This window comes from Podarcis melisellensis, assembly GCF_964234715.1.
Source record: "Podarcis melisellensis genome assembly, chromosome: 13".
Lineage (NCBI taxonomy): Eukaryota > Metazoa > Chordata > Lepidosauria > Squamata > Lacertidae > Podarcis > Podarcis melisellensis.
Genome location: NC_138545.1, coordinates 16,758,724 through 16,785,344, shown reverse-complemented (window position 1 = coordinate 16,785,344; position 26,621 = coordinate 16,758,724). Strand labels below are relative to the sequence as shown.

The following is a 26,621-nucleotide window of genomic DNA, read 5'->3' as shown; positions in this document are numbered from 1 at the left end:
TTCCATTTCCTCTTCCTCATCGGTGGTGCCGAAATACTCCCTCCTAAACCTTGCTATAGGCTGAGGTTTCCTCGGGAACCTTTGGTGGAACGTTTCTGTTAAAACCTCGTCATTGACTTCCTCTGCACTTACCCAGGTGTTTTCTGACTCCGGTTCCCCTTCCCACGCCACCAAATACTCCACCTGATTACCCTTCCACCTGGAATCGAGGATTTCCGCTACATGGTTGCGGCGTTCCCTCTCTTCCAAGGCTGGTCCCTTGACGTGCTCCCCTTCACGTCCCCCCCTGTATGGTGACAGTAACGACCTGTGGAACACTGGGTGCAATTTCATGTGGTTGGGTAATCGGAGTTTGAAAGCTACCGGGTTGACCTGCTGAATCACCTCAAAGGGTCCCAATCTTCTGGGCCTCAGTTTCTTACAACCCCCTTTGAACGGCAACCCTTGGGTTGACAACCACACTTGATCCCCCACCCTTATGGTTTCACCTTCCCTTCTGTTCTTGTCTGCCTGCTTCTTATATTGTGCCTTGGCCCTTTCTAAGTTGAGCTGGAGCTGCTGATGGATGGCTTCCATCTCTTCTACAAAATGTTCAGCCGCTGGAACGCTCCATCTCTCCCCTCCTTCCCCTGGAAATGCCCTGGGGTGACACCCGTAATTAGCCAAAAAGGGACTCATCCCTGTGGACACATTCTCCGCATTATTGTAGGCAAATTCTGCCAACGCCAACTTTTCGACCCAATCGTTCTCTCTGTCATTGACATAACACCTAAGATATTGTTGAAGAATGCCATTTGCCCTTTCCGCCTGCCCGTTGGTTTCAGGGTGCCGGGCAGTTGAAAAATTAACTTCCACGTGTAGCAAGCTCATGAGCTTCCTCCAGAACCTGGAAGTAAATTGTTTGCCTCGATCTGAGATCACCCTCGAGGGAGCCCCGTGCAACCTAAAGATATGTTCCACAAACAACTTCGCCGTTTCTTCCGCTGTGACTGCATGTGAACATGCTACAAAATGGCACATCTTAGTTAACAGGTCTACTACTACCATGATGGCTGTTTTCCCCTTGGACCTTGGCAGATCCGTCATAAAATCTATTGATATCGCTTCCCAAGGCCGTTCTGGTGTGGGTAAAGGTTCTAATAACCCTGCCGGCGCCCTTCTTTCCCCTTTGGCTCGCTGACATTGGTCACACCCTCTTACATACTCCCTTACATCTTCCCTCACCTTAGGCCACCAAAATTCCCTGGTAACCAACCACATGGTTTTGTGTTGCCCAAAATGTCCCGCCGTGGGGCTATCATGCAACTGCTTGAGTACTCTCCCCCTCAATTCACCTTCGGGTATATACAGTGCCCCTTTGTAATACAATGCCCCATTTCTTTCCTCAAAACCTCCGGGGCTCTCGCCCTCCCCCCTGAGACCTCTGAGCTTATCCTGGGCATATTCATCATTTTCCGTTTCCTCCACCAGTTCCCGTTGCCCCACCAGCGCCGCCCCACACACCCAGCGGTCCTCCGGGATGACATGTCTCTCTTCGATCACCTCCTCCCCTTCCCAATATTCTGGTTTGCGTGAGAGCGCATCCGCCCTGACGTTTTCTGGGCCTGGCACATAACAAATCTCAAAGTTAAATTTGGAGAATTCCTGTGCCCATCTCACTTGTCGTTGGTTGAGCACTCGAGCTGTTCTCCAATACTCTAAATTTTTGTGGTCGGTGCACACTTGCACCTTGTGTTGTGCCCCAATTAATAAATGTCTCCACCTCCGGAATGCTTCGTGAATGGCAAGTAGTTCCCTGTCATACACCGTGTAATTCCTCTCGGACTTATTCAGTTTCCGCGAGAAGAATGCACACGGTCTCCACTCCGACGCACTCCTCCCCGGTTGAAGAAGGACCGCCCCTATAGCCCGGTCGGATGCATCTGTTTCCACTCTCATGGGTTTTTGTAAATCCACATGCAGAAGTTGTTCTTCCGAGGCGAAAGCCCTTTTCAGTTCTTCAAAGGCTCGATCCGCCTCCACCGTCCAAACAAATTTCTTCTTGCTGCTGAGGCAGTCGGTGATGGGCGCCGTCAAGTGGGCAAAGTTCTTGATGAACTTCCGATAAAAGTTCCCAAACCCCAAGAATCTTTGCACGTCCTTCTTGGTCTTCGGTGTCTTCCATTCCAGTACCGCTTGAACCTTGCCTGGATCCATGGCCAATCCCTTGTCTGACAAGCGGTACCCCAGGAATTCCACCTCCTTGGTATGAAACTGGCACTTCTCCAGTTTCACCCACAGCTGGTTGGCTTGCAGCCTGCCCAACACTTCTCGAACGTCCCTCACATGCTGTTCCTCATCTTCCGAATACACCAACACGTCGTCTAAAAAGGCCACACAGTTCTTGTAGAGCAAAGGTCCCAGAACGTGGTTTATAAAAGCTTGAAAACAGGCGGAGCCCCCTTGTAGACCGAAGGGCATAACGAGGTATTCAAAGGCTCCCAAAGGGGTAAACATGGTGGTCTTCCATTCATCTCCCTTCCTTATGCGTATCAGATTGTACGCCCCCCGCAGGTCCAGTTTTGTAAAAATCTTTCCCTTCCTTACTCTGGTCAAAATGTCGTCAATTCGGGGCATAGGGAAAGCCAGGGGCTCCGACACTGCATTGAGGGCCCTGAAGTCACACACCAGTCTCGGTTTGTCTGTGTTCTTTTTGTCCACAAAGAACACTGGGCTGCCCCCCACCGCTCGGGACTCTCTGATGAAACCTCGCTTCAAGTTTTTGTCAATGAACTCCCTCAGCTCCTGCATCTCCCTGTCTGACATGGCGTACAGCTTGCCTACTGGGAGTTGGGCCCCTGGGAGTAGGTTGATTTGACAGTCAAAGGGTCTATGCGGTGGCAGTTTGTCTGCTTCCCTTTCGCTGAATACGTTGCTCAGATCTGCGTATTGCGGGGGCACCTTCCCTTTGCCCATCACTTCCATCCCCGCTAGGGTGACTCTGTCTCCTCCCGAGACCTTCCCCTCCTTGCAGTGTTCTAGGCAATGCGCTGACCCAAAGGAGACCACCCTCTGATGCCAGCCCACTAGCGGATCGTGTAGCGCCAGCCAGCTCATCCCCAAAATGATGGGCGCTCCTCCCAGGATGGCCACATTAAACGCTATCTGTTCGGTGTGCCTTGCCACTCTCATTATCATCGGGACAGTCTGTTGGCTAACTTCTCCCCCCAACAGCTCTCTGCCGTCAATCGTAGTCACCTGCAAGGGGTTACTTAAAGGGATGGTCTGTATCTGGTGCTCAGCTGCAAACTCCTTGCTCATGAAATTACAGGAGCTGCCTGAATCCAAAAGCGCCTTGACCTTTAGTGGGTGTCCGTTTGGCAGTTCTAGTAACACCTCTATCACTAAAGCAGGTCTGGGAGGTTCTGGCATGGGCACTTTCATTGCTCTTTGGCCTGGCTGCTGTGCCCCGACGGTGGCAGCCAGGCGTTGGCTTTTACTTGCTCCTTGCTTTCCTCTTCCTTTCCCCCAACAGCTCCTGCCATCCCTTGCCATTCCTTTCTTTGTGGGCAGACTCTGGCAAAGTGCCCTGGCTGTTGGCAGAGATAACATCTCTTGGCGCTCTTTCCCTCCTTCTTCCGCCCTTCACTGGGATTTGAAACTGCGCGCGCCCGCGCTGTTCCAACTTCCATCGGCTCTGCCGGCGGGAAAGATGGCTCTGGAATGTCTGGAATGCGGAACTCCCTCCAACGGTCTCCTTTCCCTTCCCGCCTTTCCAAAGCCCTCGCCTCCTGGCGCGCTCCTATGGCCAGCGCAGATTTGGTTAATTGGTCCATAGACTCCGCCCTGGGCCCCCGGGAAAGCTCATCTTTGACGGTTGAAGAAAGCCCCTCTTCGAAAAGCATTTGGATGGGCTCCGCCGATAGGTCCCACCCCAATTTATGAATCAGCATAGTAAATTCAGTCCAGTACTCACGGACAGATCTGCTTCCTTGCTGGCAAGCCATTAACTGCCTTCGCACCACCCCCTGCTCAATATCGCTGGAAAACATCAGGTCCATGGCACGAAAAAACTTCCTCGTGTCCTTTAAGATCTCATTATTCGCTGCCATCAGGGGTCTAACCCAATCTTTCGCCCCGGATTCGAGATGGCCAATCACATACGCCACTCGCGATTCCTCGTCGGGGAAGTCATCAAACTGCAAGTTTAAAGCGTATTGCATCTCTGTTCTAAAGGCATGATAGTTCCTGGGATCCCCCCCGAATTTCTGCACCAATCCTGGTACCTTTCTGGCGAGCGGGGTGGTTTTCTCCTTTCCCTTTTCTGCATCCTGAGCCCTCCTCTCCTCAAGCCTCGCCGTTTGCAGCGCCAACTGGATCTCCAACGCTCTGTACCTTTCTTCCAGGCTTGGACCCCCTCCAGCTGCTCCTGCACCCCCGGTTCCGGCTGGGTTGCTCATGATGCTTCTCTCTGCACAAGCTGGCTTTCGGTGACTTTCGGATTGCTGTGATGGGACGATGAGCTGCTTGTGCGTAAAATGCAAGTCCCTCAGAGTTTGATCAGGTTTTCAAACCTCTGCCTGTGACGGAGCCCCTCCAGCATGGCTGCGTCAATCACTAGTAGAATCCGAAAGTGGCTGCTTTCGGAAACGTTTCCAACATAAAAGCTCCTTAACGGAAACACGTCGTCTGGCCTCTCGGCGTGACAGTTTCCGTCGAGGTGTGGGTGTCCCTATAGGAGGTCCTGAGACCTCCCCACTGGTTTCGCTTGAAGCGTCTCTGAGCCATCCCTCCGACTCACTTTCCCTTGGAGTTCTTGCTCGCCCTCTACTGGTTCCCTCTTCCGCTGCTACTGCTCTCTCAACCTCAGGGAGCCTTTGCACCTGCGGCGCTTTAGATGTCAGTTCCCTGACAGATATTTAAAAGAGAAAGAGGTGCAAAAGATCCCGACAGAAGCACAAGAAAGGCTGAACACCCCGATTGACACAGAGGAAATAAGAACGATGATAAAAAAACTGAAAAATGGAAAGGCCCCAGGACCAGACGGCTTTAGTGCAAGATATTACAAAGAATTGGGAATATCCCTGTTGATACCACTGAAAGAAGTAATGAACAACATATTGAAGGAAAGAGAAATCCCAGAGACATGGAAGGAGGCACTTATAACTTTTATCCCAAAAGAAGATGTGGACTTATCCCAAGTAAAGAATTATAGACCAATTTCATTACTCAACACGGATTACAAAATTTTTACGGGAATTATAGCAGAAAGATTAAAAAAGGTCCTACAAGAAATTATCCATGATGATCAAGCGGGTTTCCTTCCAAATAGACAGATGAGAGATAATGTGAGAAATGTAATAAATATCCTAGAATATCTATCTGCAAGGAATGAGAAACAAGCAATGTTGATGTTCGTGGATGCTGAAAAAGCATTTGATAATGTGGCATGGGATTTCATGTTGAAAAACATCGAGCAGAGAGAAATGGGAAATGACTTTTTTAACGGAATAAAAGCAATATACACGGAGCAAAAAGCGAAGCTGCTAGTGAACAACATGATAACAGAGGAGATAAAGATCTCTAAAGGTACCAGACAGGGATGCCCGTTGTCACCATTATTGTTTGTGCTGGTCCTGGAGGTGCTATTGGATTCAATAAGGAAAAAGGAAAGTATAAAGGGGGTGACAATAGGCCGAAACCAATACAAAATTAAAGCCTTTGCTGACGACATAGTTTTGATGGCGGAAGACCCGTTGGAGACTGCAGCGGAGATATTGGAAGAAATTGAAAAATTTGGGGAGGTGGCAGGTTTTATAATAAACAGGAAAAAAACCAAAATTATAGCTAAAAATATGGGAAAAATAACAATGGAGGCATTGCAGCAACAAACAGGTATTGAAATTGTTAAAAAAGTTAAATACTTGGGAATATGGCTATCCCCAAAAAACATCGATCTGTTCCAAAACAATTATACCCCGGTGTGGAACGGAATTAAGAAGGACCTGGAAGTGTGGAATAGGCTAAAGTTATCTCTCTGGGGGAGAATCTCTATGATCAAGATGTCAGTGCTGCCAAAGATGCTGTTTTTATTCCAGATGTTACCAATACTAAAAGGAGTGGCGATTTTTAAGGAATGGCAAAGGACGATTTCCAGATACATATGGCAGGGCAAAAAGCCGAGAATCAAGTATAAATTACTGACAGATGCAAAGGAAAGGGGAGGCTTTGCCCTGCCGGATCTGAAGCTATACTACGAAGCATCGTGCCTTTGCTGGTTAAAAGAATGGATTAAACTTAAAAATACAAAACTCTTGGATTTGGAAGGATTTGACAACAGATTTGGATGGCACGCATACCTTTGGAAAGAAAAGAAGAAGGGATACAAAACTTTTGAAAATCACATCTTCCGGAAATCGCTATGGGAAGTTTGGGACAGATATAAAAACATATTGGAAGGGGGGGTGCCACATTGGCTATCACCACTAGAGGTTATGGGGGTCAAAAAAGTTAATATGAGAAGCGATTGGATTACCTATGGAGACTTAGTAGAGAAAGAAGGAGGAAAGTGGAGATTAAAACCATATGAACAAGTCAAAGAGCATGTTTTTGATTGGCTGCACTACCATCAAATAAATGAAATGTTCAAAAGGGATGTGAAAGAAAAGGGGTATAAAGAAAAAGATTCGAGATACCAAACAGAGATAGTGAACAGCGACTCCAAAACAATTTCCAAAATGTACAAAATCTTGCTGGAATGGCACACAATAGATGAGGAAGTGAAAGTAGTAATGATTCAGTGGGCCAAAGATTTAGGATACAATATAGACTTCGACGACTGGCAGAAAATATGGAATGAGAATTTGAAATTTACGGCATGTACCACACTAAAAGAAAATGTAATGAAGATGGTTTACAGGTGGTACATGACACCAGCAAAATTGGCAAAAATGTATAAAACCTGTAACAAATGCTGGAGGTGTAAGGAGAAGGAGGGTACGTTCATACATATGTGGTGGGACTGTAAAAAAGTAAGGGGGTTCTGGGAAGCTATATACAACGAACTAAAGAAAATACTAAAATACAGTTTTGCTAAAAAACCAGAAACCTTCCTTCTAGGTATAACAAGAACGGATATAAGTAGGAGAGATCTTAAACTGTTTCAATATGCTACTGTCGCAGCAAGGACACTGCTAGCACAAAGGTGGAAACAAGAAACGGTTCCGACTTTAGAGGAATGGAGGTCAAAACTAATAGATTACGCAGAGTTAGACAAATTAACGGGGAAAATTAGATACAAAAAGGACCAGAATTTTATTGAGGACTGGGGGAAATTTACAGAGTATTTGGAAAGTATATGTGAGGATAGTACAACGCTAGCGTGTTTTAAAGAGGCTTTGTGAAAGTAGAAGGAGTATTGTCAAAAGGCAAGCAAAGATAGAAACATAATACTTAATGGCAATATAAAATTAAGGAATGTGAAGAGAGGATTGGAAATACGAAAGATTGTCAGAAAGGTTGGGGGAGGTCCAAGTAAGGCTAAATATGTGATATATAAATGGATTTGTTTATTGCTTTTTATGGAAAACTTTAATAAAAATTTATATATATAAAAGTGTTATCAATCTATTCAGGTGTTTTATAAAGAAAATATTGTAATGTTTTGGAAACAGTTTTATTAGCACACATTTTCTAACTGATGTATGTGTTATATGTGCCTGCTTTGGTTGTCTTTAGACTTCTTATCACAAGAGTTCTTACGGGAAAGGAAGGATAAAAAAAATCCATGGATATTTTCACAGTGAGCTTTGGCAGCTCAATTCTAAATAAATAAATAAATAAATCCCGTGGCAGAATAAACTTAACTTTATGCCTCCTGGGGCTTGAGTAAATAAATTGGCATAATACATTTTGATATCATGGTTTGGGCTTTTCTGCTTCCAGAATATAGATTCCATACCTATTCAGCCTCAAGAGACTGTATTGGATCATGGCTGTTGAACAACCACCTCCTTTTTAAAATGATCATCCATGTGGTCCAGCCAAAGTTAAGCCATTTTTATGCTCCATAGATATGAATGGCAGAGAGTGCTTAACTGATCCTTCCAATAAATTACCGTAAACGTAACATGAGCTAGATTGTGCTATTATTGCCACATCTCATTTGTAAGTGTGCTAAGTACTTTACAACAACCCTGTGGGACATACTAGGTCATTTTAAGTGCTTGGAATGTAGAACAAGCTTCAATCACATGACCAGGCTAACCTCACATAAGAAAATCCATGCAGGAGAGAGAAACCATAAAAAGCAATTCTAGAGTGAGAGACTAGGCTGATGTCCGCTGTTTCCAGGAACTCTTCTGAATGTAAGACTTTTGTGGGTGAGCTGTGAGTTTGTTTGGATCCTGAGCAAGAACATGGAGGCTGAGAGGGTGTCAGAAGGAAAATGATATTGATTTTTATATATTAGTGACTTTGTACAGTATTAATGTAACATTTTTATATGTAACTGGGTGTTTTAGTAATATTTTGTTTAAGTTGTCTGTTTTTGCTTAAATTTTCTGTGTGCTGGTTAGAGATGTTTTAAATATTTAATAATAATAATAATAATAAATATATTTAACTGGGTTAGGGCCTGGACTAAACTGAATCACATCAATGGCAAAAAAACCCCACCCCCATTTTAAAAAAAATGTTTGCTCATTCAAGATACCTGATGAGAAGAAACTGGGGGAAATAGAGGGATAAAGGTTGATATTTAGAAAGGTGGTAGATTTGGGGGGGTTCGCCCTCCCAAAGTTGAAGACCACTGGGATGGCCATCACAAAAACTTTACATTGGGTTTTGAAGTTAGGTCTCCCATATCCAGATCAAGCATCTGACTCAAGCTACTGCTAACAGTTTTCCCCTCCCTTTTGTTTATAGTGTGGATTCTTCAAACGTAATTATAAAGAGATGATGGACCTTCAAGAAAATAATAATGCAGTAGATTTAGAAGACAATCCGGGAGGTGATGCAGAGAAAGAAGCCAAATCAGACAGCAGTGAAGGGAGCGACAGTGAAAAAGAAGCCAAAGAAAAAACAGACCTGTTGAATGGAGAAGCTGATACCAAATGAATAGATCATTTTCATCCCCACAAACTGCAGTCAAGATAACTGGTCTAAATGTACAGGGAAGGAAAGAGTGACTTGTCTGTTGCCAACAAGGACTTATACTCACCTTCTTAAAATTTCCATATGTGTTTTTTGTGTGTGTTGGCATCCATCTGTCTCAAGAGACAATGGCATTCACCTCTGGGGGGTGAAGTCAAACTGTTTGCAAAAGTCCTGTTTTGGGAAATAGAACTGTGTCTCCTTGGAATGATACTCGTCGTCATCTGTATGCATTGGTGCCGCTGATCACAAGTGTATATGATGAAGTGGACAGAGAAAAGGAGTTGAAAGCAGGAATTGCATTATTGTACTTCCCTAATGCCCCTTAATGAAAAGGGACAGACACTGGCCTCTTCCAGACTTTTAACAGAGACTCTATGAAGTGGCAACTGTTCAAATCAACTTAGGTTTTCCTCCATTTTTAGAAATAATGTATACCTATGCTTGTTTACTCAGAAGTAAATCCCACTGTGTTTCGTGGCTCTTATTCCCAAGTAAGTATACACAGGATTGCAGCCAAAGGTTTTAAGAAGTCCAGAAGTCAGAATTCAGTTTACAAGAAATGATGGATTGTTTATGTGGTACCTAATTCCTTCAACCTCTGTGATACTCTAGGTTTGTCAACAGGTTACTTTTGTACTCGCATTAACCAATTTTGACAAATTGTGTTTAAATTAAAACTATTAGTCATTTATCTTCCTCCCTTTTCCTCCTTAAGTTATTCACCACATCTTCCTATATTGCAAGATACAACCCAAAGGGCCTTTTAAAAAACCTTAACAACTTTTAACAATGTAATCATGTCTGCCACAGTGTAACTATTTTTAGAAGATCTATATAGCAAAAGGCAGTGTGGAAAGATGAAATTCAACTAAGTTAGTTAGGCAGCTTTAAAGTAAATGGGCCAGAATACAAAGCTGTCAGAGATATTCTTTTTTAAAAATATTTTTATTAAATATTTTCTTGGTTTACAAAAGTACATGCCTTGTTTCTTTTTTCAGGTTGTACAGTCTTTCTTACAAATCAGTTACATTTGCTGTGAGATATTAGTGTTGAGGACAGTATAATGTTGGGGAAATAGAGGGGGGAGAGGAGGGGTGTGGTGAGGCTTATATTTTGTATATTGTACATGTGAGCTTTTGTGTCAGCGTCAACTAGGTAGGTTCTCTTTCTGTTTGTTTAGTACATTTCCTTGGTAGTGAGAGGTATTGGGGGCAGGGTGTGGTTGGTTGTCTGTGGTTGGCTGAAGTGGGGTTTGTTTGAATTTGTGAGGGAATGAGGGTTTGTTGGGTCAGGTAAGCCAGATTGATTCATATGATGTTGGTGAATTCTTCTTCTCTTTTCTTGTTGGGCTGTGTATGTGAAAAATTGGAGCCATACTGGGGTGAAGGCGTCCTCTATTTGTCCTCGTGTCAGTTTCAGTTTCTTGATTAGCTTTTATATTAAGGCCGTTTCCCATACAATTTGATACCCTTGGACCATGTTTACTCCTGACAGGTCTCTTCAGTGTCTGGCTTTGAGGCTTCTGGCTGCTGAGAGTAGGTGGGTTATAAGCTCTGTATAATGTGAGTGGCCGTTATGATCTAGAAAGATGTTCAGTAGGGCCAGTTCTGGGGTGAGTTCTTATACCTGTTTAGTTATTTTGCATATCCCTTGTAGGACTGCTGTCCAGAAGGGTTGGATTTTAGGGCATTCCCACCACATGTGGAGGTGCAACCTTTCCAACCTCTTGGTGAGGTTCCTCAGCACCAGTTTCCGTGGTGTTAAGTACCACCTGTAGGTGGGTTTCAGTGTCAAGGGAGTTTGTGATATTCTGGAGCAGTATTTTGTATACTGTGGATACCATCCCTTTGCCGTGTCCCTCTGCTGTCAGGAGATTTTCGAAGGTAGTCAAGGGTTGATTTTACTGCTGGATTGTGTAGTATTTGTGTGTTCCCTAGTATTTCTTGTGTTGGTATGGGTTTGTTGTTTTTGAATAAGTCTTTTAGACAGTGTAGGCCTTTGGCTTGCCAGGTTTTTATCTGGAGGTTTTGTGCTGCGTGTTGGAATAGTGGGATATAGGCCAGAGGGGTTAGTGGGGTTGGGGATGGGGATAGTATGTCTACTTTTCCCTTCCATGCCTTAAGCATGGATTGTGTCAACCTGTTCAGTGTTGTGGGGATTTTCTTTAGTTTGTTTTGGAGAAATGGGTATGCTGTTGTGGGGATGTTTTCGATGGTGTCTCTCTCCAAGTTGGACCCATTGTTTCATCTCGTCTTCTAGAATATATGTGGATTATGCAGCATACTTGGTTGGCGATGTAATATGATTCTATGTTGGGGATTCCCCATCCTCCTTCTGAGGAGAGGAGGTGCAGGTATTTGGAGCTTATTCTTGACTTTTTGTGTGAGAAAATAAACAAGTGTAGTCTTTTCTGCCACTTCAGCAGTCCCAGGGAGCAGCCTTCAATGGTTCAGGCCTCCTGCATGGATGCCATTACAGTTATCCAAAGATGATGATGATGATGATAATGATAATGATAATAATAATAATAGCATACTAAAAAAATAAACAACAAACAACAACTTTCCAGAAGGGGATGTCCTGTGCTGCGTTTGTTTTTCCCTGGGGTGGTCTCCGGCACATGGTCCCACCCCAGCCCCCGGGTCCCAAACTGCTAGTTGCCGGGGAGGTAGGCTCAGGGTCAGACCTGGGCTAGGCCGCATGATTTCTCATGGCCTCCCTGGCCCTCCCAGTACCCTCCTGTCTCTCTCCCTTGGTGGCGGTGGCAGTGGCAAGCTGGTGCTTGGCTGGGTGGGGGTCCTTTTTGCTTTCTGTTCGGCTCCGGAGACCTCCAGGCCTAGGAGCTTCGCTGGGCTGTCAATGGGGTGCTCTGTGTGAACTTTCTGCTTGTTAGGTTGGGCACCCCTAGTTCCCCCCTCTGATCATGACGGTGGCGGCGGCATGGGGACCAGTCAGGCAGCACAGTTGGTGCTGGCAGTTCTCAGGACCACCATGCAGCCGTGGCTCTTGCCATCTTGTCTTGCCGGAAGTCAGAGATCATTTTAATGACAGTAAAAGGGAATTAATTCTTGGAGTACCCCCTGTACACATTTTCTCTTGAAAGGGCTAAGCCCCATACCATATCCCAAACTGCTAATGAAACTCCCATCAGCTTCAAATGGTTTGCTATGTGGCTGTTTGAGGAACACAAATTCAAACCACACTTAGGTATGCAGAATAACTCCTTCTGTTCTCTAGATCAAGGCCAGCAAGTTTTGATCAGCTCAGCTGTCTAGATTTGGCAATTGTAAGTGTAAATGCATTCTGCTTCCAAACAATAGACAAAGATCAGAGTATCCAAAATGCATAGGTTATGTAAAATCAATTGTCTTGAAATGGATTTGAAAAAAATGTTTAGCTTGATTATTAGCCCTGGCGTCAAAGTTAAAAGAATTCAGGGTACTTGAGTGGGAATTAAAAAGAGCATTTATTAGTTCATAAGAGGGAGACATGGATAATAGCAGAAATCAAAACATTACAAAAATAACTTCAGTTAGGAAGGGTAAAGGGTCTGGAGCATGCAATAAGAGTTTAAAAAGCTGTTCTAGTTAAATACTGGAGTCTTACATATGTTCCCAGATTTGCCTGGGCTCCTAAATAATACCAGTGAAAATAAAACAACAAAGTTAATGGGGTTTTTTTGTTGCTCACATAGTACCTTTTTAAGCCAATGATTTCAAAGCTTCCAGACTGAGGTGAGGTGTCCTTCCTACCAAACTGATTCAAGGAGTGTAGCAAGAATTGCTTACAGCAGTAAGGAAAGGCACAGTCACCCACCTCTTTATGAAAAGGCACCTGCCTCGGGTAGTTTTATGGGTTTTTAACATTACATAGTTCACTTTGAGAAGTGTGGCACAGCATGTACAGATGTAGGGTAAGATTTTAAAGCTGATTGAATAAAATCACCCGATTTGGAATTAATTCGACCAGCAAATGGCACAAGACTTGGGACAACACAGGGAGCTGGATCATCATACAGCTTGACCATGAGGCAGCCATGTGGAGATATCTAGTACAGGCATGCAGGTACTGAGGGTGAGGAACATTTTTCAAGTGGAGAGCAGCCCAAGCAGAATCTCCCACACAACACAAACACGGCCATATTTGCTGCAGGTGAACAAGACCACTTTGCACCAATGGATAGTCCTGCCATTTCTGTCCACTACATATTGATGGCTTGCTGGTTGGGCTATAGAATGAGTTCCCCAAACATCCCACTCCCATTCTTTTGTCCGCTGCATCCCAACCAATCACTTTAATACTACAATCTCCTCATTTTCATCCTGGCAACTCTGCCTTCCAATCTCCTCGCCTTCCCCCTCCAAGCTATCCTCCCCTTCTCCCAGCCAGCTTTGCCTCTCACTACCGTCCTCACTGCCGTGCCACTCCTGTCCCTCGCTGGTGTGCTTCTGCCTGAAGTTCTCACCTACGGCATTCTCCCACTCCTCCCTTAGGCTCTCCTCTCTGTCATCCTGCCAATCTGGCTCCACAATCTCATCCAGACACTTCCCCCTCAGTCTTTGATCCTCATGGTCTTGGAAATCCTCCTCCTCGCTTTCGTCATCCTGACATTCCAGCCTCATGCTCTCGTCCCTATCATCCTGCAACCCCACCGCCACCCTCTCGTCGGCCTCGTCGTCGGGGTCGTCCTGGCATTCTAGCCTCATGCTTTCAGTGCAGTCGTCCTGTGAGCCCGGCTCCACACACTCGTCCTCGTCATCCTGCCACTCTGTCCTCTCTGTTTCGTCATCCACACCATCCTTCCACTCCTGCCTCATGCTCTCTCTGCCGTCTTCCTGCAACCGCTGCACCACGCTCTCGTCTGCGTCGTCCTGCCACTCCACCCGCATCGTCTCATCCCCGTCGTCCTCCCATTCCCGCCTCATGCTCTCGTCCCCTTCGCTCTGCCACTCCTGCTCCATAATCCCTATCCCGTTGCCTTGCCACAGGCTGTCCACTCCTCCTTCCACCCCCTGGTCCCCAACACCTTCCATCCCAGCAGCATCCCAGCCCTCCACCAAAGCCAACGTCTCTCCTCTCCTCACGTGGGCTCGCCGGTGCTGGGAGAGTGCCGACTTCTGTCCAAAGCCTCTCCCGCAGTATGGGCAGCGGAAGGGCTTTTCGCCAGTGTGGGTGGCTTGGTGCTGAAGGAGAGCGGAGCTGCGCACAAAGCCTTTCCCGCAATTGGCGCACGAGTAGGGCTTTTGACCAGCATGGATACGCTGGTGTATGTGATAAGTGGAGCTGACGCTGAAGCTCTTCCCACACTGGCTGCAGCAGTAGGGCCGTTCACCCGTGTGTGTGCGCTGGTGCTGCAGCAGTGCTGAGCTTACGCCGAAACCTTTCCCGCACTCATCGCACTTGAAGGGTTTCTGGCCTCGGTGCACGCGCTGGTGCTGCTGCAGGTTGGAGCTCTGGTTGAACCCTTTCCCACAGTCTGGGCAGCGAAAGGGCCGTTCGCTCATGTGGATCCTTTGGTGTCGGATAAGGTGGGAGCTCTCGGCGAAGTGCTTCCCGCATTCTGGGCACCCAAAGGGCCGCTCGCCGGTGTGGGCACGGAGGTGGCGGACCAAGTCAGCACGGAGACGAAACGTCTTGGTGCATTCCCCGCAGGAGAACGGCCGTTCCCCCGAGTGGAAGCGCTTGTGCTGGGTGACCTTGGAGCTCTGCGAGAAGCACTTCCCGCAGATGGAGCAGACGTAGGGCTTCTCGCCCGTGTGGATCCGCTTGTGCTGGATGAGATCGGAGCTGTGGCTGAAGCTCCGCCCACACTCGGGACAGGTGAAGGGCCGCTCGCCCGTATGAGTCCGCTGGTGGATGATAAGGTTGGAGCTCTGGGAGAAGCCCTTGCCACAGTGAGTACAGCGGTATGGCTTCTCCCCTGTGTGAGAACGCATGTGCTGGACCAGGTGGGAGTCTTGGCGGTAGCTCTTGTCACAGTGGGGGCATTTGTAGGGTTTCTCTCCCGTATGTACACGACGATGCCGGACTAGGTGGGAGCTGTTACTGAAGCTCTTCCCACAGTCAGGGCAGATGGTGGCTTTGGGCACCTTGTCATTGTCGGAAAAAATGTCCGTAGATTCTTGTTCCACAGATATGACAGATTCACCATTACTGGCCACATGCTGGGTAGTTTCCATTAGATGGCCTTGTGCTGTGATTCCTTTTTCCTGGAAGATTTCTTGCTGGCTCTTTGCCTTGTCATGAATCCACTTGTCTTCTTTCTGTATGCTCTGTTGTTCTGCTTCCTCTTCCTTATTTTCATTTATTATCTCAATGTCTTCTGTCGGAATAATCATACCAAAGATTTTTACCTCACTGTTGGCAGCTGATCTCTTAACATCATTTTGTACACTGCTTTGAAGCTTGGGAAAGCACGCTATACATTTTAAAATAAATAACAATGACAAACGAAACCGCCACCGCTCCTGGGTCCCCCTGCTAGCAGCATCCACTGAAGGGAGTCAAGAGTTCCTTCCTCCAGTGGGCACTGCTAGCAGAGGGACTCAGGAGTGGTGGTGGTTTCACCAAGAATATATTGCTGAGTGAAACCGCCATCTCACTCTGCCCTCATATGACGCAAAGGGAGAAACAAGCTGTATTGGCTCCTCCCTCTGCATCTTTAAACTGCTTGACTGAGGAATGTGCAGTTGCCCTTGCCTCAGTCAAGCAGTTAAAGGAGCCCCCAGCCCGGCACTGGCTCCTGCAAGCTGTGGTGGGGTGGAGACTCTGTGAAACTGCTCAGCTGAGGGGAGCATCGTTCCCCACAGCGAGCAGTTAAAGGAGCCCTGGTGCTCTGCCTGCTTGCACCGGGGCTGAGTGGTACAAACAAGCTGCATTGTCCCAGCCTGCAAGCCTGGGTGAAACTGCCTCAGCTCTCGGAGGTCAGAGCTGGGGCAGTTTCACCCAGTGTCTCACAGGCAGAGGCCAATGCATCTTGTTTTTTCAACTTCGCAGTATGTCACCAAACCACAATGTTTGGCTGCCGATACACTGCAGTGTTGAAAAGCTGATAACGCCCAGCCCTAACACAAAAGAAATTGATACAAATCCCCTCCTGCTTTTAAACTGCCACAAAGCTTGCAAAAAAAAAAGTCAATCATGGAGGCTATTTTGGAAATCAAAGAAACTTATTTACTCACAATTCTCTCATCACAAGGGATTGACAGAATTGTGGGTAAAATTAGAGCATTGAAAGAGAACGTAATAGATTTTCTCATTATATAGAAATATATGAATTTTGGTTAAAACCTTGATGTATTTCTGTAGTATGTGCGATGAATTAGCTCAACTTTCAAGGGTGATCACATAAAAGCTATGGGGAGTTTGCTGCATAGGGTCTTACTTTCTGCAGCTATTCAACCCTTTTTGAAGCTAATCACAGTTTACCATGTCTTGTCTGAACACCTGCCTCCTGTTAGTCTTGTGCTCCATAAGCACCAGTCCCACACTTGTGGGTGATTAGACTAAAGCGGATTGCAAAACTAATTTCATTGCCTGCATAGTTTAACAAAAATGTTAAAATAGATCTATAGAACTGACAAGTAGCAACTGAAAACTCTCCCACAAATTGAGAGAGAAGGTTGATGGCATATCTTTGAAACCTCAGCAAAATGATAAGGGGTGAAAATGACTCTTGCGTAATTTTGGTGGTGGATCAAGAAAACAGGAACAGGAAAGCAGGGTTCGAAATAAGGAGGTAAGACATCTCATTATAATAATCCAAATCAAGTCTAATTTCAAGGTTCCTTCTGGTAAACCTGGAAATCTCTATTTTTTCCCCTTTCCCTTTATATGTTTAAAGAAAGCTGTTAAGAGGTGATGGCTTGTCTAAAAACATCCCTATAACTTTGTGGAAGGGGGAGGGGAGATTTCCTGATTCATTAAGTCATTAAGCTGCAGAGCTTCCATTCATTCCTCACCTCTTAGTGTCTCTTCTTCACTGGAGTCCTGGAGATCCAGGATACATGATTCTTTTTCACGTTCCATAAGGGAAGTCACAGCAGCGTTAGTACTGGAGAATTCTGATTGCGGGGAGAGAAATAGATTTGTATAGGGTGAGAGCATGCAAAGATGTCTACACCATTAAGACATGCAATGCTCACATGTGTAACCATGCCCCAGTTCCCTATTGAGACTCATAAAAGAGCAACCTCTGTACACATATTTTAGATCGCCCTATAACACAAATTCCCAAGCATCTTACAGAACAGACATTCCCCACAAGTCCGTATCAGTAGAGACATCTATACCCTTCTTTCTATGGAGCCTACTAGAACAGTCGTAAGTTCCCCATATGACAGTTATTTAAAAAGAAAAAGAAAAAAGAAAACCAAACCCGCCCAACACCTCTCACATCAGAAATATTCCTCTAAAATTTAAGGATATTTTGCACAATTAAAGGAAAGCTGCCAAAGCTGAGTTGGAAGCGGGGGGGGGGGGAGGGTCGTTTCTCCTTAACTTTCCCCAGCCCAGTTCTTGCATTCCTGTCACCATGACAGTTTCCTGACTCCATTGCTGTTTTCACTCCCACCCCTTCCCCAGCCCCTTTCCCTTCATCAGCTGCTCGTACGATCCAGCGAGATGCTGCAACTGCAGCCACATCGAACCTTGTTCTTTGGCGTTGTCTCCCTTATGGGTCCCCTGCAGGCTTTGTTTTCATTAGTGGGCATGGGGATGCCGCTAGGTGTCTAGCTATGGAATCCGCTTGCAACAGGAAGGTCCCTTCATGATTAAGCCCCCTCAACAACGGTACTTCCTTCTGAGTCCTTTCTAGGCGTCGGAGACAGTAGAAGCTCTACGGTTTTAACTCAGTCACTTCCCGAAGTTAGAGCTGTCATACGACCCTCGTTTAAGCAAACGGCTAGAGTACATGGCAGCCCAATCGGATTATAATACATGCCCTTCATACGAGACCAAAGTTTAGGAACTGATTTCTGCTTTGGAGATTTTGAGTAAATCCCGTTGCTTCCCACATACGCTAAGCAACTGCTTGCTTTTGCATAGTCAACCCAGATTCCCCTTCTGAACTCCACTTTCCTGGCATGACAGCTGCAACGTGGAAAGCAAGAGGATCAAGGGTCTGGAAACTAAGCCTTATGAGGAGCGCTTGAAGGGGTTAGGTGTGTTTAGCCTGGAAAAGAGGCGACTGGAAGGAGATAGTCATCTTCAGATATCTTAAGGACTGTCACGTGAAGGAGGAGCATGCTTGTTTTCTCCTGCACTGGAGGGTAGGACTCGAACCAATGGTTTCAAGTTGCAAGAAAGGAGATTCCGACTAAACATTCGGAAAACTTTCTGACAGTAAGAGCTGTTCAGCAGTGGAACAGACTTCCACGAGAAGTGGTGGACTTTCCTTCCTTGGAGGTTGTTAAGGAGAGGTTGGATGGTCATGGATCTGCCATAGATGCTTTAGCTGAGATTCCTGCATTGCAGGGGGTTGGACATTGCAGGGTGCATGCCAATCCCCATACTTACGTTCCCGAGTCCCGCTACTACTGTTATACACATCCAACAAATGTCAACTCTCTGTCCATCTATTCTCCCCCAAATCTGGTACAATATCTCATTTACAGAAGCTAAGGTTTTAAAAGCTGCCAATAGCAATGCAATTCCAAGCGCAAAAACGGATGGGGGTGGGGGTGGAGTGGTGTTCTGGGACCAACAAAAGGTTTATGACAATCCTTGCTCTGTGTTCTGTGAGATATGACAAGTGCCCTAAACTGCTGCTGTAAAATCTGCTCTGCATATCCTAGCATATGCCACATCCAATTCTGAGTCAGCGTGGAATTTGTTCTACATGCTGAACGCGCTGTGTCCTCTGTCAATGTCATGTGTCCCATGAAAACTGTCTCTGCACCCCACGGGAAACTGAGCCATATTCTTCCTTGCATAATGAAGCTAACCTGTTAGGAGCGTTGAGATGTACATAGGAAGTTGCCTTCCACCCTTGCTCCATCCAGCTCAGCATCGTCAACACTGGCTGGCAGCATCACTCCAGGTTTTCAGACATCTCTTCCAATTCTACCTGGAGGTGCCAAGGACTGAACGTGTGACTTGAATGATAAGATAATGACAACAATAATAAAATTATTGTCGCCACCACTAAAGGCGACTGAAAGTTCCCTTCCATCTCCAGGAATTTTTTACTTTGTAGGCCATTGAACTATTTTTTCCGCCCTCCTCCCTCCAAAAACTCATTTCCTTTGGTGTCGTGTCTTTGAGACCGTCAGCTGAGGGCCAGGGACTGTTGAGAGAGACCCCAGGACGGCTCTGCAAAAATCATAACTGGTATTTGGAAGCTCCAGCCTTTGGGGTATTAAATGTGGGATTAAAATGCATTATATATCTCGCTATATATTGATATCTAATGCATTTTAATCCCACATATATGTATGAACTTCTATCGGTTTTGGTAAAGCCGGAGAATACTTTGGTTGCTAGAGACAACAATCCTCACCCCACCCCCGCGCGCGCACACAATGCGCCTTTCCACCTCGCTCACTTTAATGTTTGAGAAGAAAAAGTGGAGCGGGGAAGAACGAGAAACGGGGGGGGGGGCGGGGCGGGGAGTAGCAGCATCTCGCCTCACACCCACCCCGCCCCCTCAACGGCTGCAGCGGGCGCTCCGCCCGCCCGGATTAACTCCGCCCCCTATTCAGGCAGTTTGGTTGATTTTCCCGCCTTAAAGCAAACTGTCGGTGCGGGTGTCGCGCGCTGCCTGCTCGAGGCGGTTGACCGAACTGTTTTAAACGACCAGCTATTCTTACCTCATTCTTAACGGAGGGTAGTTTCTCTCGCTTCTTGTGAGCGTCTCGCTTCTTGACACTTGATCTGGGTTGACGGTTGAACGTATATGTTCCACGTTTAACGGGCTCACGTCCCCAGTTGTACTCCGAAGTAGCTAATCCGGAGCAACTGTCACCCTCCCGCCTGCCGTGCTTCATTTTTAAACACAGAAATGGCTCAGGAATCCCAGTTCTGCGTGAATAGGTTGTTCTGGTGAATCATCGTCATCGTCCATGGAAAAAAAGTCACAGCAATAAACCTGTCAAGTCTTTTAAGGTGGCCACAAAACTCGTATTTGCTGGAACATAGATATTTTCCTCTGGAATGTGGAAGAAATGCGCTGGGCTCAGATTCGCTCTCGTTAAAGGTACTGTATGTTTCGCTGCTGCCTGAGCCCTTCTCAAAACAGATTTTGGGGCTCAACCCCTTCTCAAATAAAGTCCTGTCTGGTTCAATGCAAAAAAAAAAAAAAGGTGCTAGTGGAAATCCACTCACTGTGTTAACACCCTGAATGTAGTTATATCTTAACCTCTGTTTAGCTGGAAGTGAATCTCACTTTTTACAATCATGTGGCTTATTCCATGTAGCCTACACATCTTAAAAGGATTTTGTGGGTGTAGTCTGCATACCATCTCCCAAAGTATCTTAGGATGTGCGACCAAGATCTGATGCGCTTTGCATGTTTAACTATCTCCTCTATTAAGATTCAATACTGAAGATGAGAACATGCTTGCAGCACTCTTCATACCAAAATATCCACAATGGAGTAGAAATAATTTAATTTGCTACTCATCCATGTATACCATGTAAGCCAGACCAATAACAAGTCAGTGATTCAAAAACCCAACCAGATCCCTCCCAAGGAAGATCATCTTCACCATCTTCCACACCATCTGAACCAAATGAGGCTGTGCAAGTGCTGGACCAATGTCTGGAGACAGTAATGGGCTGGTGGATGAGGCCCAATCAACTGAAGCTGAATCCTGATGAGGCGGACAGAGGTGTTGGTGAGTGGTTCTCATGTTCAGGTATTGGGGAGACTGTATGTTCTAGATGGTGTTGCACTTCAGTCTCCAGCTGAAGGAGCAGATTCATAGCTTGTTTGGGAGTCCTCCTGAATCCAATAGTGTCACTGGAGGCCCAAGTGACTTCAGTGGTCAGCAAGGCTTGTTTCCAGCTACTGTACTGTGATAGCCTTGCCACAGCACTCCAAATTCTAGTACACTTGCAAACAGATTATGTACTGTAATCCACATGGGACTGTGCTTTTGAGTCAGTTTAGAAGTTGCAGCTGGTGCAGAACACAGCCAACAGATTTGTGATCAGTGTATCCAGCTGGAATCATATAAAACTGATTTTACACAGAATGCACTACCAACATGCTTACTAGGTCAGATTCAAGGTTTGAATGCAAACATATAAAGCCCTGAGTGACTTAGCACCTCTTCCTATATCCACTGGTCTGGGCTTTGAGATCTGCTGGGGAGATGCTGCTTGCGGTCTCTCCCATTGACAGGTAAGCCAACCGTCATCTGGTAACAGGGCCTTCCCAGTGGTGGCACCCTGCAAAATGCCCTCCCTGAGCTTGTGGTCCTCCAGATGTCATTAGACTCTAACTCCCATCAGCCCCAGCTAGCTTGGTAGATAGTTGGGGATGGCATGAGTGGAGTCCAGCAACATCTGGAGAGTCACAGATTCTTATCCCTGCCTTAGAGATTGTGTCGTCACTTTCATTCCTAAGTTTCCAATGCCATCTTGAGACACATAGATCTGTTTTCACTCAGGCCTTTGGGAAATTGTGGGTTTTAGGTCAGAGGCAAGGATGCTGCTTTCTGCTATAGTGATGTGATGGTTTGAATATTATTTTAAAGTAGGAATTAATGTTTTAAAATAGTTTTATTGAATGTAGTTTGGGAATTGCTGATATCTTGATGAAGGCAATTGCTGATATCTTGATGAAGGATAATTTACAAATTAGTCAAATAAACAAATAAAACACTGCATTGCCCAGAGAAGAAGCCCTTCCTGATTATAGTGCAGGGTTGTAGAAGGTAAGCAGATATAAGCCTTCAAGCAGCCAGATGATAGAGATGAGAGCAGTTGGTGCTCCCTTGTCATATCCAGCAATGGACAGCACCAGTTTTTTTGTATTCTGCTAGACTCTCACTTGGTGAAACAGCTCTTCTTTCTCTGTATCATTAGAATACTGATTTTTTGATAGTATACTTTATGAGGGTTCAGAAATTGGGTTTAATTAAAAGTGTTTACAAAGACAAAACTAGATCACCAAATAAATTATTCAGCTCACTGGTAGCTAGGCAACAATATTTGTTCCTGAGCAAACTTACCTCGCCTAATCACTGTCTAAACCAGATCTTTACCAAGTACAGTGGTACTGTACTTCGGGTTAAGAACTTAATTTGTTCTGGAGGTCCATTCTTAACCTGAAACTGTTCTTAACCTGAGGTACCACTTTAGTTAATGGGCCCCCCCCGCTGCTGCTGTGCCACTGCCGCCCGATTTCTGTTCTCATCCTGAAGCAAAGTTCTTAACACAAGGTACTATTTCTGGGTTAGTGGAGTCTGTAACCTGAAGCGTCTGTAACCTGAAGCGTCTGTAACCTGAAGCATCTGTAACCTGAGGTACCACTGTATGTAGGTTTAAAATCAGTCTCAGTGGGGACAGTTTTGTCCATGTGCAAATATAGCTTGTCAGCAAGGAAAACTATGTCGTTGCTAAGTTATGGATGTGTGACAGGGGGCCTCCCAAAGATTTTGAGGTGAGATACAACGCCTTCCTTGACACTGCCCAGACTGAAATAGCCCACAAGGCAGAATTAACTAAACCACTCTATCACTGTTGGTGGGCAGGATGTCCTGTTTTGACTGATGGCGTTGATGCTAATGATCATTTATTTATTTATTTATTTGTCTTTGGAGTCTCTTGTTCAAAAATTTTGAAACAAGTCAGAAGTCTTATGTGGCACTGTGTTTCCATCTTCTGCTAGTATAACTGCTTATCTATGGTTTGTCAAGTGCAGATGCCACCTTTTAATTTCATCCAGTCCCTGGGCTTTACCAGTAGGCTCTTTACTGCTACCCACCACCATCTCCCCGATGGGTCAGCAAGAAAAGTAGTCACTTGGGCACTGTTAACAGCCGGTGCTCCAAGCATAATCTAACAGCAGTGCACAATACCCTCTCTCCTTTACAAAGAGAAAGGTGGCGTGAAAAACGGCTAGTTATGCTGCTAGTATCTTGCAAAGGTAGTTTAAAAGCCTTGTCCCACCTACCTTTCTTGTTCCACTGGAAGAATCCCTGCAAGAAGAAAGCATTTATAGTATTTTCAGTTATAGTATTATTCATGTTAGTAAGTAGATCCCAACCTACGTAGCCAGGAGTTTCAGGAGATGGCAACACCCAAACACTAACTTTTTGAGTCTTTCAACATACTTATTCATTTATTATATTCATTGCACAATTAATGATTGTGTATGTCCCCTGAATTTTTTCCCTTGTGGGTCATTGGCCCTGGATAGAAAAAATATTTCCCACCCCTGGCTTATTAAATGCTAGAACCTGCATTTGAGACAACATTGAACATTCTTTCAGGTTTGTTGATCATTACCTGGGAAGCTTACATAGATGAACATTTAAGAATATAATAAGAAACAATGGTAACAAGTATGGGGTTCACAGCTTCCTTAAAATCACAACCATGCCCTCAATCCAAGATGCATTAGCAAGTCAAGACCCTCTACTATTGCCCTGTATAGATGAGACACAAATTCTATAAAACACATTTTGTGGAAATTCAGGTCCAACAACTTGAGCTTTTTGAAACAGAAGTTTTTGAAACCCAACATCAATGAAATCAGCTTGAATGACACATGAACATAATTTCCTGTTTTTTAGCTGCAAAAAAGCTGTGTACCCACTAGTAGCTGGCCCACACATAGTTTAGTCTGTTTTTCCAGTGTGTGGGTTGTCACTCCTCTGGGACTGATGAGAGAATCAGGGTTGCAGGTCCCATTAAATACCTTAGGCTGAAAAGAAAGCAGCACCAGGAGAGGAGGTGTTAGGGTCTTATATGGGCTTGAATCAGCACAGGTGGATGTTGGAATCTCGGTGGGTGAGGAAAGAGGGGCTCAATGATTGTTTAAAGAAGCATAGGCAGGCCCTAATGAGGTTTCTAGAGTTTGATCTAGTAACATTATCTAGGGACAATATTTTATAAAGTTTGAGAAACACTGCCATACTTCATTTATTATAGTGCAAGAACACATCCACATAGTTTTCCCTTTTTGAGTATGAATCACAGTAGATCAGGTATCAGCCCGCTCCATGCCCCACCAGTGAACAAGTTAATTAGTTTTTTTGAAAGAGGCACTACTTGCAAAGTGCCTCAAAGATTTCCAGAGTCCTCTTAATCTCCCGGATTTGTTTAGCGAGGGTATGGACAGGTTGCATGGAGCGGTCCAACTCCTCGCACCTTGCCATCAGAGTGTACATCCCTTTGATGCTCATGTCCACAGATTCACCCAAGCTGTCTACAGCATCCCGGTAAGTCTGGATGTACCCAACGCTGAGGGCTGTCATGTTCTGGATAGCGCTGTTCAAGGCTCTTAGCATCTGGTCCACCTTCTGTGCCACATCCCTAGTGAGCCTTTCCAGATCCCTAATCACCTGTGGGTCAATGGGAGGTATATCTGCAGTTTTGCCCCTAACAGACAACTGCGACGACACTGATGATGAGGAGGTGGGTTCTGTGTCATCCAGACTGCCCCGGGAGCTCATCTTGATCTTCATCTGCAGGTTGTTGGCCACAAAGTGTGTCAGGTCCCCGTCATGGCTCACTGTCCCTTCTAGCTCCAAAGCGCTGGATATGGTAGCCCTCCTACCTTCCTGAGCCTTGGATGCTCCATACACTTGGCTTATCCCATCCAGGCTATGACTGTCCAACAAACGGCCTCCAGCCATCCTTTCGCGGGCTGCCACCCTCAGCCTCCTGGATTCTTCCCCAGCCACAGACGACGACGACGAGGAGGAGGACGTTGGGGTCTGTATATGCACCTGAGCCATTATATGCTGTCCCTCCATTATGCAATATAGCAAGAAGATCTAGGATGCGACAAGTATAAATCAAGATGAAGACGCTGAAGGAGAAGCTTCGGAGGAGACAAAAAAAGACACCAGCGACAACGCGCAAGAGGGATTCAAGTTGCCCATTTCCTGCATCTGACCACCAGGTGACCGGTCGGCGCCTCTAATGGGCGGAGAATCCTCGAGGAAGAGGCGGAAGATGAGAGTAGGTTCGCTAGGGAGAACAAATTGGAGATTCTCATTGGTGCGTCCCACGTTCTTTAAGAGGAATAGCCAGTCAACGTGAAGCAAGAGGCGTATGTCGGGCGCTCTATGCTCGGTCAAGCTCTTCTGCCGGAAGAAGTCTGACGCAAGATAGCGTTCTCGATTTGCCAGGGGAAAGGAAGGTTGGTATTAAGATTCACCAGTCAAAAAATTGGGAAGTGTTAAAGGCTCCCGCAGGGCGGTAAATGTCACCCTACTCTGTTGTAGCGGCTTGTCAGACCGAAATGCCAGTATTTTCAAAACTGAAGCTTAGAGATAACAAAACCTGCATTTCCAAAGGCAATATGTATTTTTAATTTACTGCCGTAGGCTGCAATCCTAATCTCAAATTAGCTGGGAGTAAACCCCATTGAATTCAATACAATTTACTTCAGAGTTGACGTGGTTAGGCTTGTGTTCTTACTCCTGGCGGGAATTTTATGGGTTTGGTTTTTTTTTTTTTTTACAAAATTGGACCACACCGACAAATTTTGAAGTGTCTGTACACCAGTTCTTTGTGTTGAAGGACAGAAGGTATGAAAACAAACTTCCCCCGAACTATATGTGGAGCTGCCATTTTCAGGACGAATAAATACTCTAAAACAGTAACTTGGAACCTCAGGACCATTATCCAAATAAGTACACCACCTCCTTTCTGATCTGCAAATTGTCCCCACATTTGTCCCATGGTGTTCTTAATAGGACCAAAGGAAAAAGAGCCATCCACTCCTATTCCAGGTAGAACGGCAGAGAAGACCAGCCTGACCTAAGCTTGACAAAAGGACTAGCTTTTAGCTCACCACTTTGTTTTGTCTTTGAAAAACTCCTTTCCCTCCTTCTCCCTTCTTTGTGTGTCCTTTGTCATTTTAGATTGCAAGCCTGATGGCAGGACACCTCTCTTACTCTTAACTGATGCAAGTCACTATGTGAGACAATGGGTTTATCCAACTAAGTTCTATTCAGAGTAGACCCATCGAAATGAATGAACCTAATCATCATGTCCCTTAGTGTAATAGGTCTATTAATGGACTAGCTTTGACTGCATTAATTCTCATTAATTATCTGAAAAATTGGATAGAAACACTAAATACATACTGGTAATCGGTCAGATGTAAGTAGGCAGGGGGATGCCTTTTCATGATATTTCCCCCAAGGAAGGTGAAAGTAACTTGGAAAACTGGAAGATGTTATTTTCCTTCAAAACAGGACCATTTAATAGCTTATAGTATTGCTACATTTCCTAGGCAGGTTCTGATGAGGACTGTAGATAAGGAGGTGTGTGTGTGTAAGAAGACAATGCTTAAAGAATAGTTC

The 26,621-nt window shown here is 45.5% G+C and overlaps 4 protein-coding genes across 9 annotated transcripts in view; 2 read left to right on the top strand and 2 right to left on the bottom strand.

Moving 5' to 3' along the window:
- The window catches only part of ITGAL (integrin subunit alpha L), a 55,245-nt gene extending 45,137 nt beyond the window's left edge, over positions 1-10,108 (top strand). For both annotated transcript variants that reach the window (XM_081884730.1, XM_081884731.1), the window contains one exon: positions 8,905-10,108. In XM_081884730.1, coding sequence (XP_081740856.1) covers positions 8,905-9,096 — 192 coding nt within the window. In that variant the 3' untranslated portion in view covers positions 9,097-10,108. The remainder of the gene's footprint in view (positions 1-8,904) is intronic.
- A 2,474-nt stretch (positions 10,109-12,582) lies between these two features.
- Positions 12,583-19,716, bottom strand: LOC309354549 (uncharacterized protein). Of its 4 annotated transcripts, none has more exons than XM_081884752.1 (3): positions 19,080-19,716; positions 17,097-17,198; positions 12,583-15,454 (listed from the first exon to the last, which is right to left on the bottom strand). In XM_081884752.1, exons 1-3 carry the CDS (start codon positions 19,102-19,104, stop codon positions 13,425-13,427), a joined length of 2,157 nt encoding a protein of 718 aa, XP_081740878.1. In that variant the 5' UTR covers positions 19,105-19,716; the 3' UTR covers positions 12,583-13,424. The 4 variants fall into 4 exon arrangements, with proteins under 4 accessions (XP_081740878.1, XP_081740877.1, XP_081740879.1 ...); XM_081884751.1 differs by having other exon boundaries at positions 12,583-15,457; positions 19,080-19,715; XM_081884753.1 differs by lacking the exon at positions 19,080-19,716 and adding an exon at positions 17,784-18,159 and having other exon boundaries at positions 12,583-15,457.
- Positions 19,717-19,871: 155 nt separating this feature from the next.
- PRR14 (proline rich 14) overlaps positions 19,872-26,621 on the top strand; it is a 45,184-nt gene continuing 38,434 nt past the window's right edge. For both annotated transcript variants that reach the window (XM_081884750.1, XM_081884745.1), the window contains exon 1: positions 19,872-20,969. The gene's annotated coding sequence lies outside the window, so the exon portion shown is untranslated. The remainder of the gene's footprint in view (positions 20,970-26,621) is intronic.
- Positions 24,191-26,157, bottom strand: LOC309354572 (BLOC-1-related complex subunit 6-like). Its single transcript, XM_081884796.1, has one exon. It carries the CDS (start codon positions 25,059-25,061, stop codon positions 24,351-24,353), a length of 711 nt encoding a protein of 236 aa, XP_081740922.1. The 5' UTR covers positions 25,062-26,157; the 3' UTR covers positions 24,191-24,350.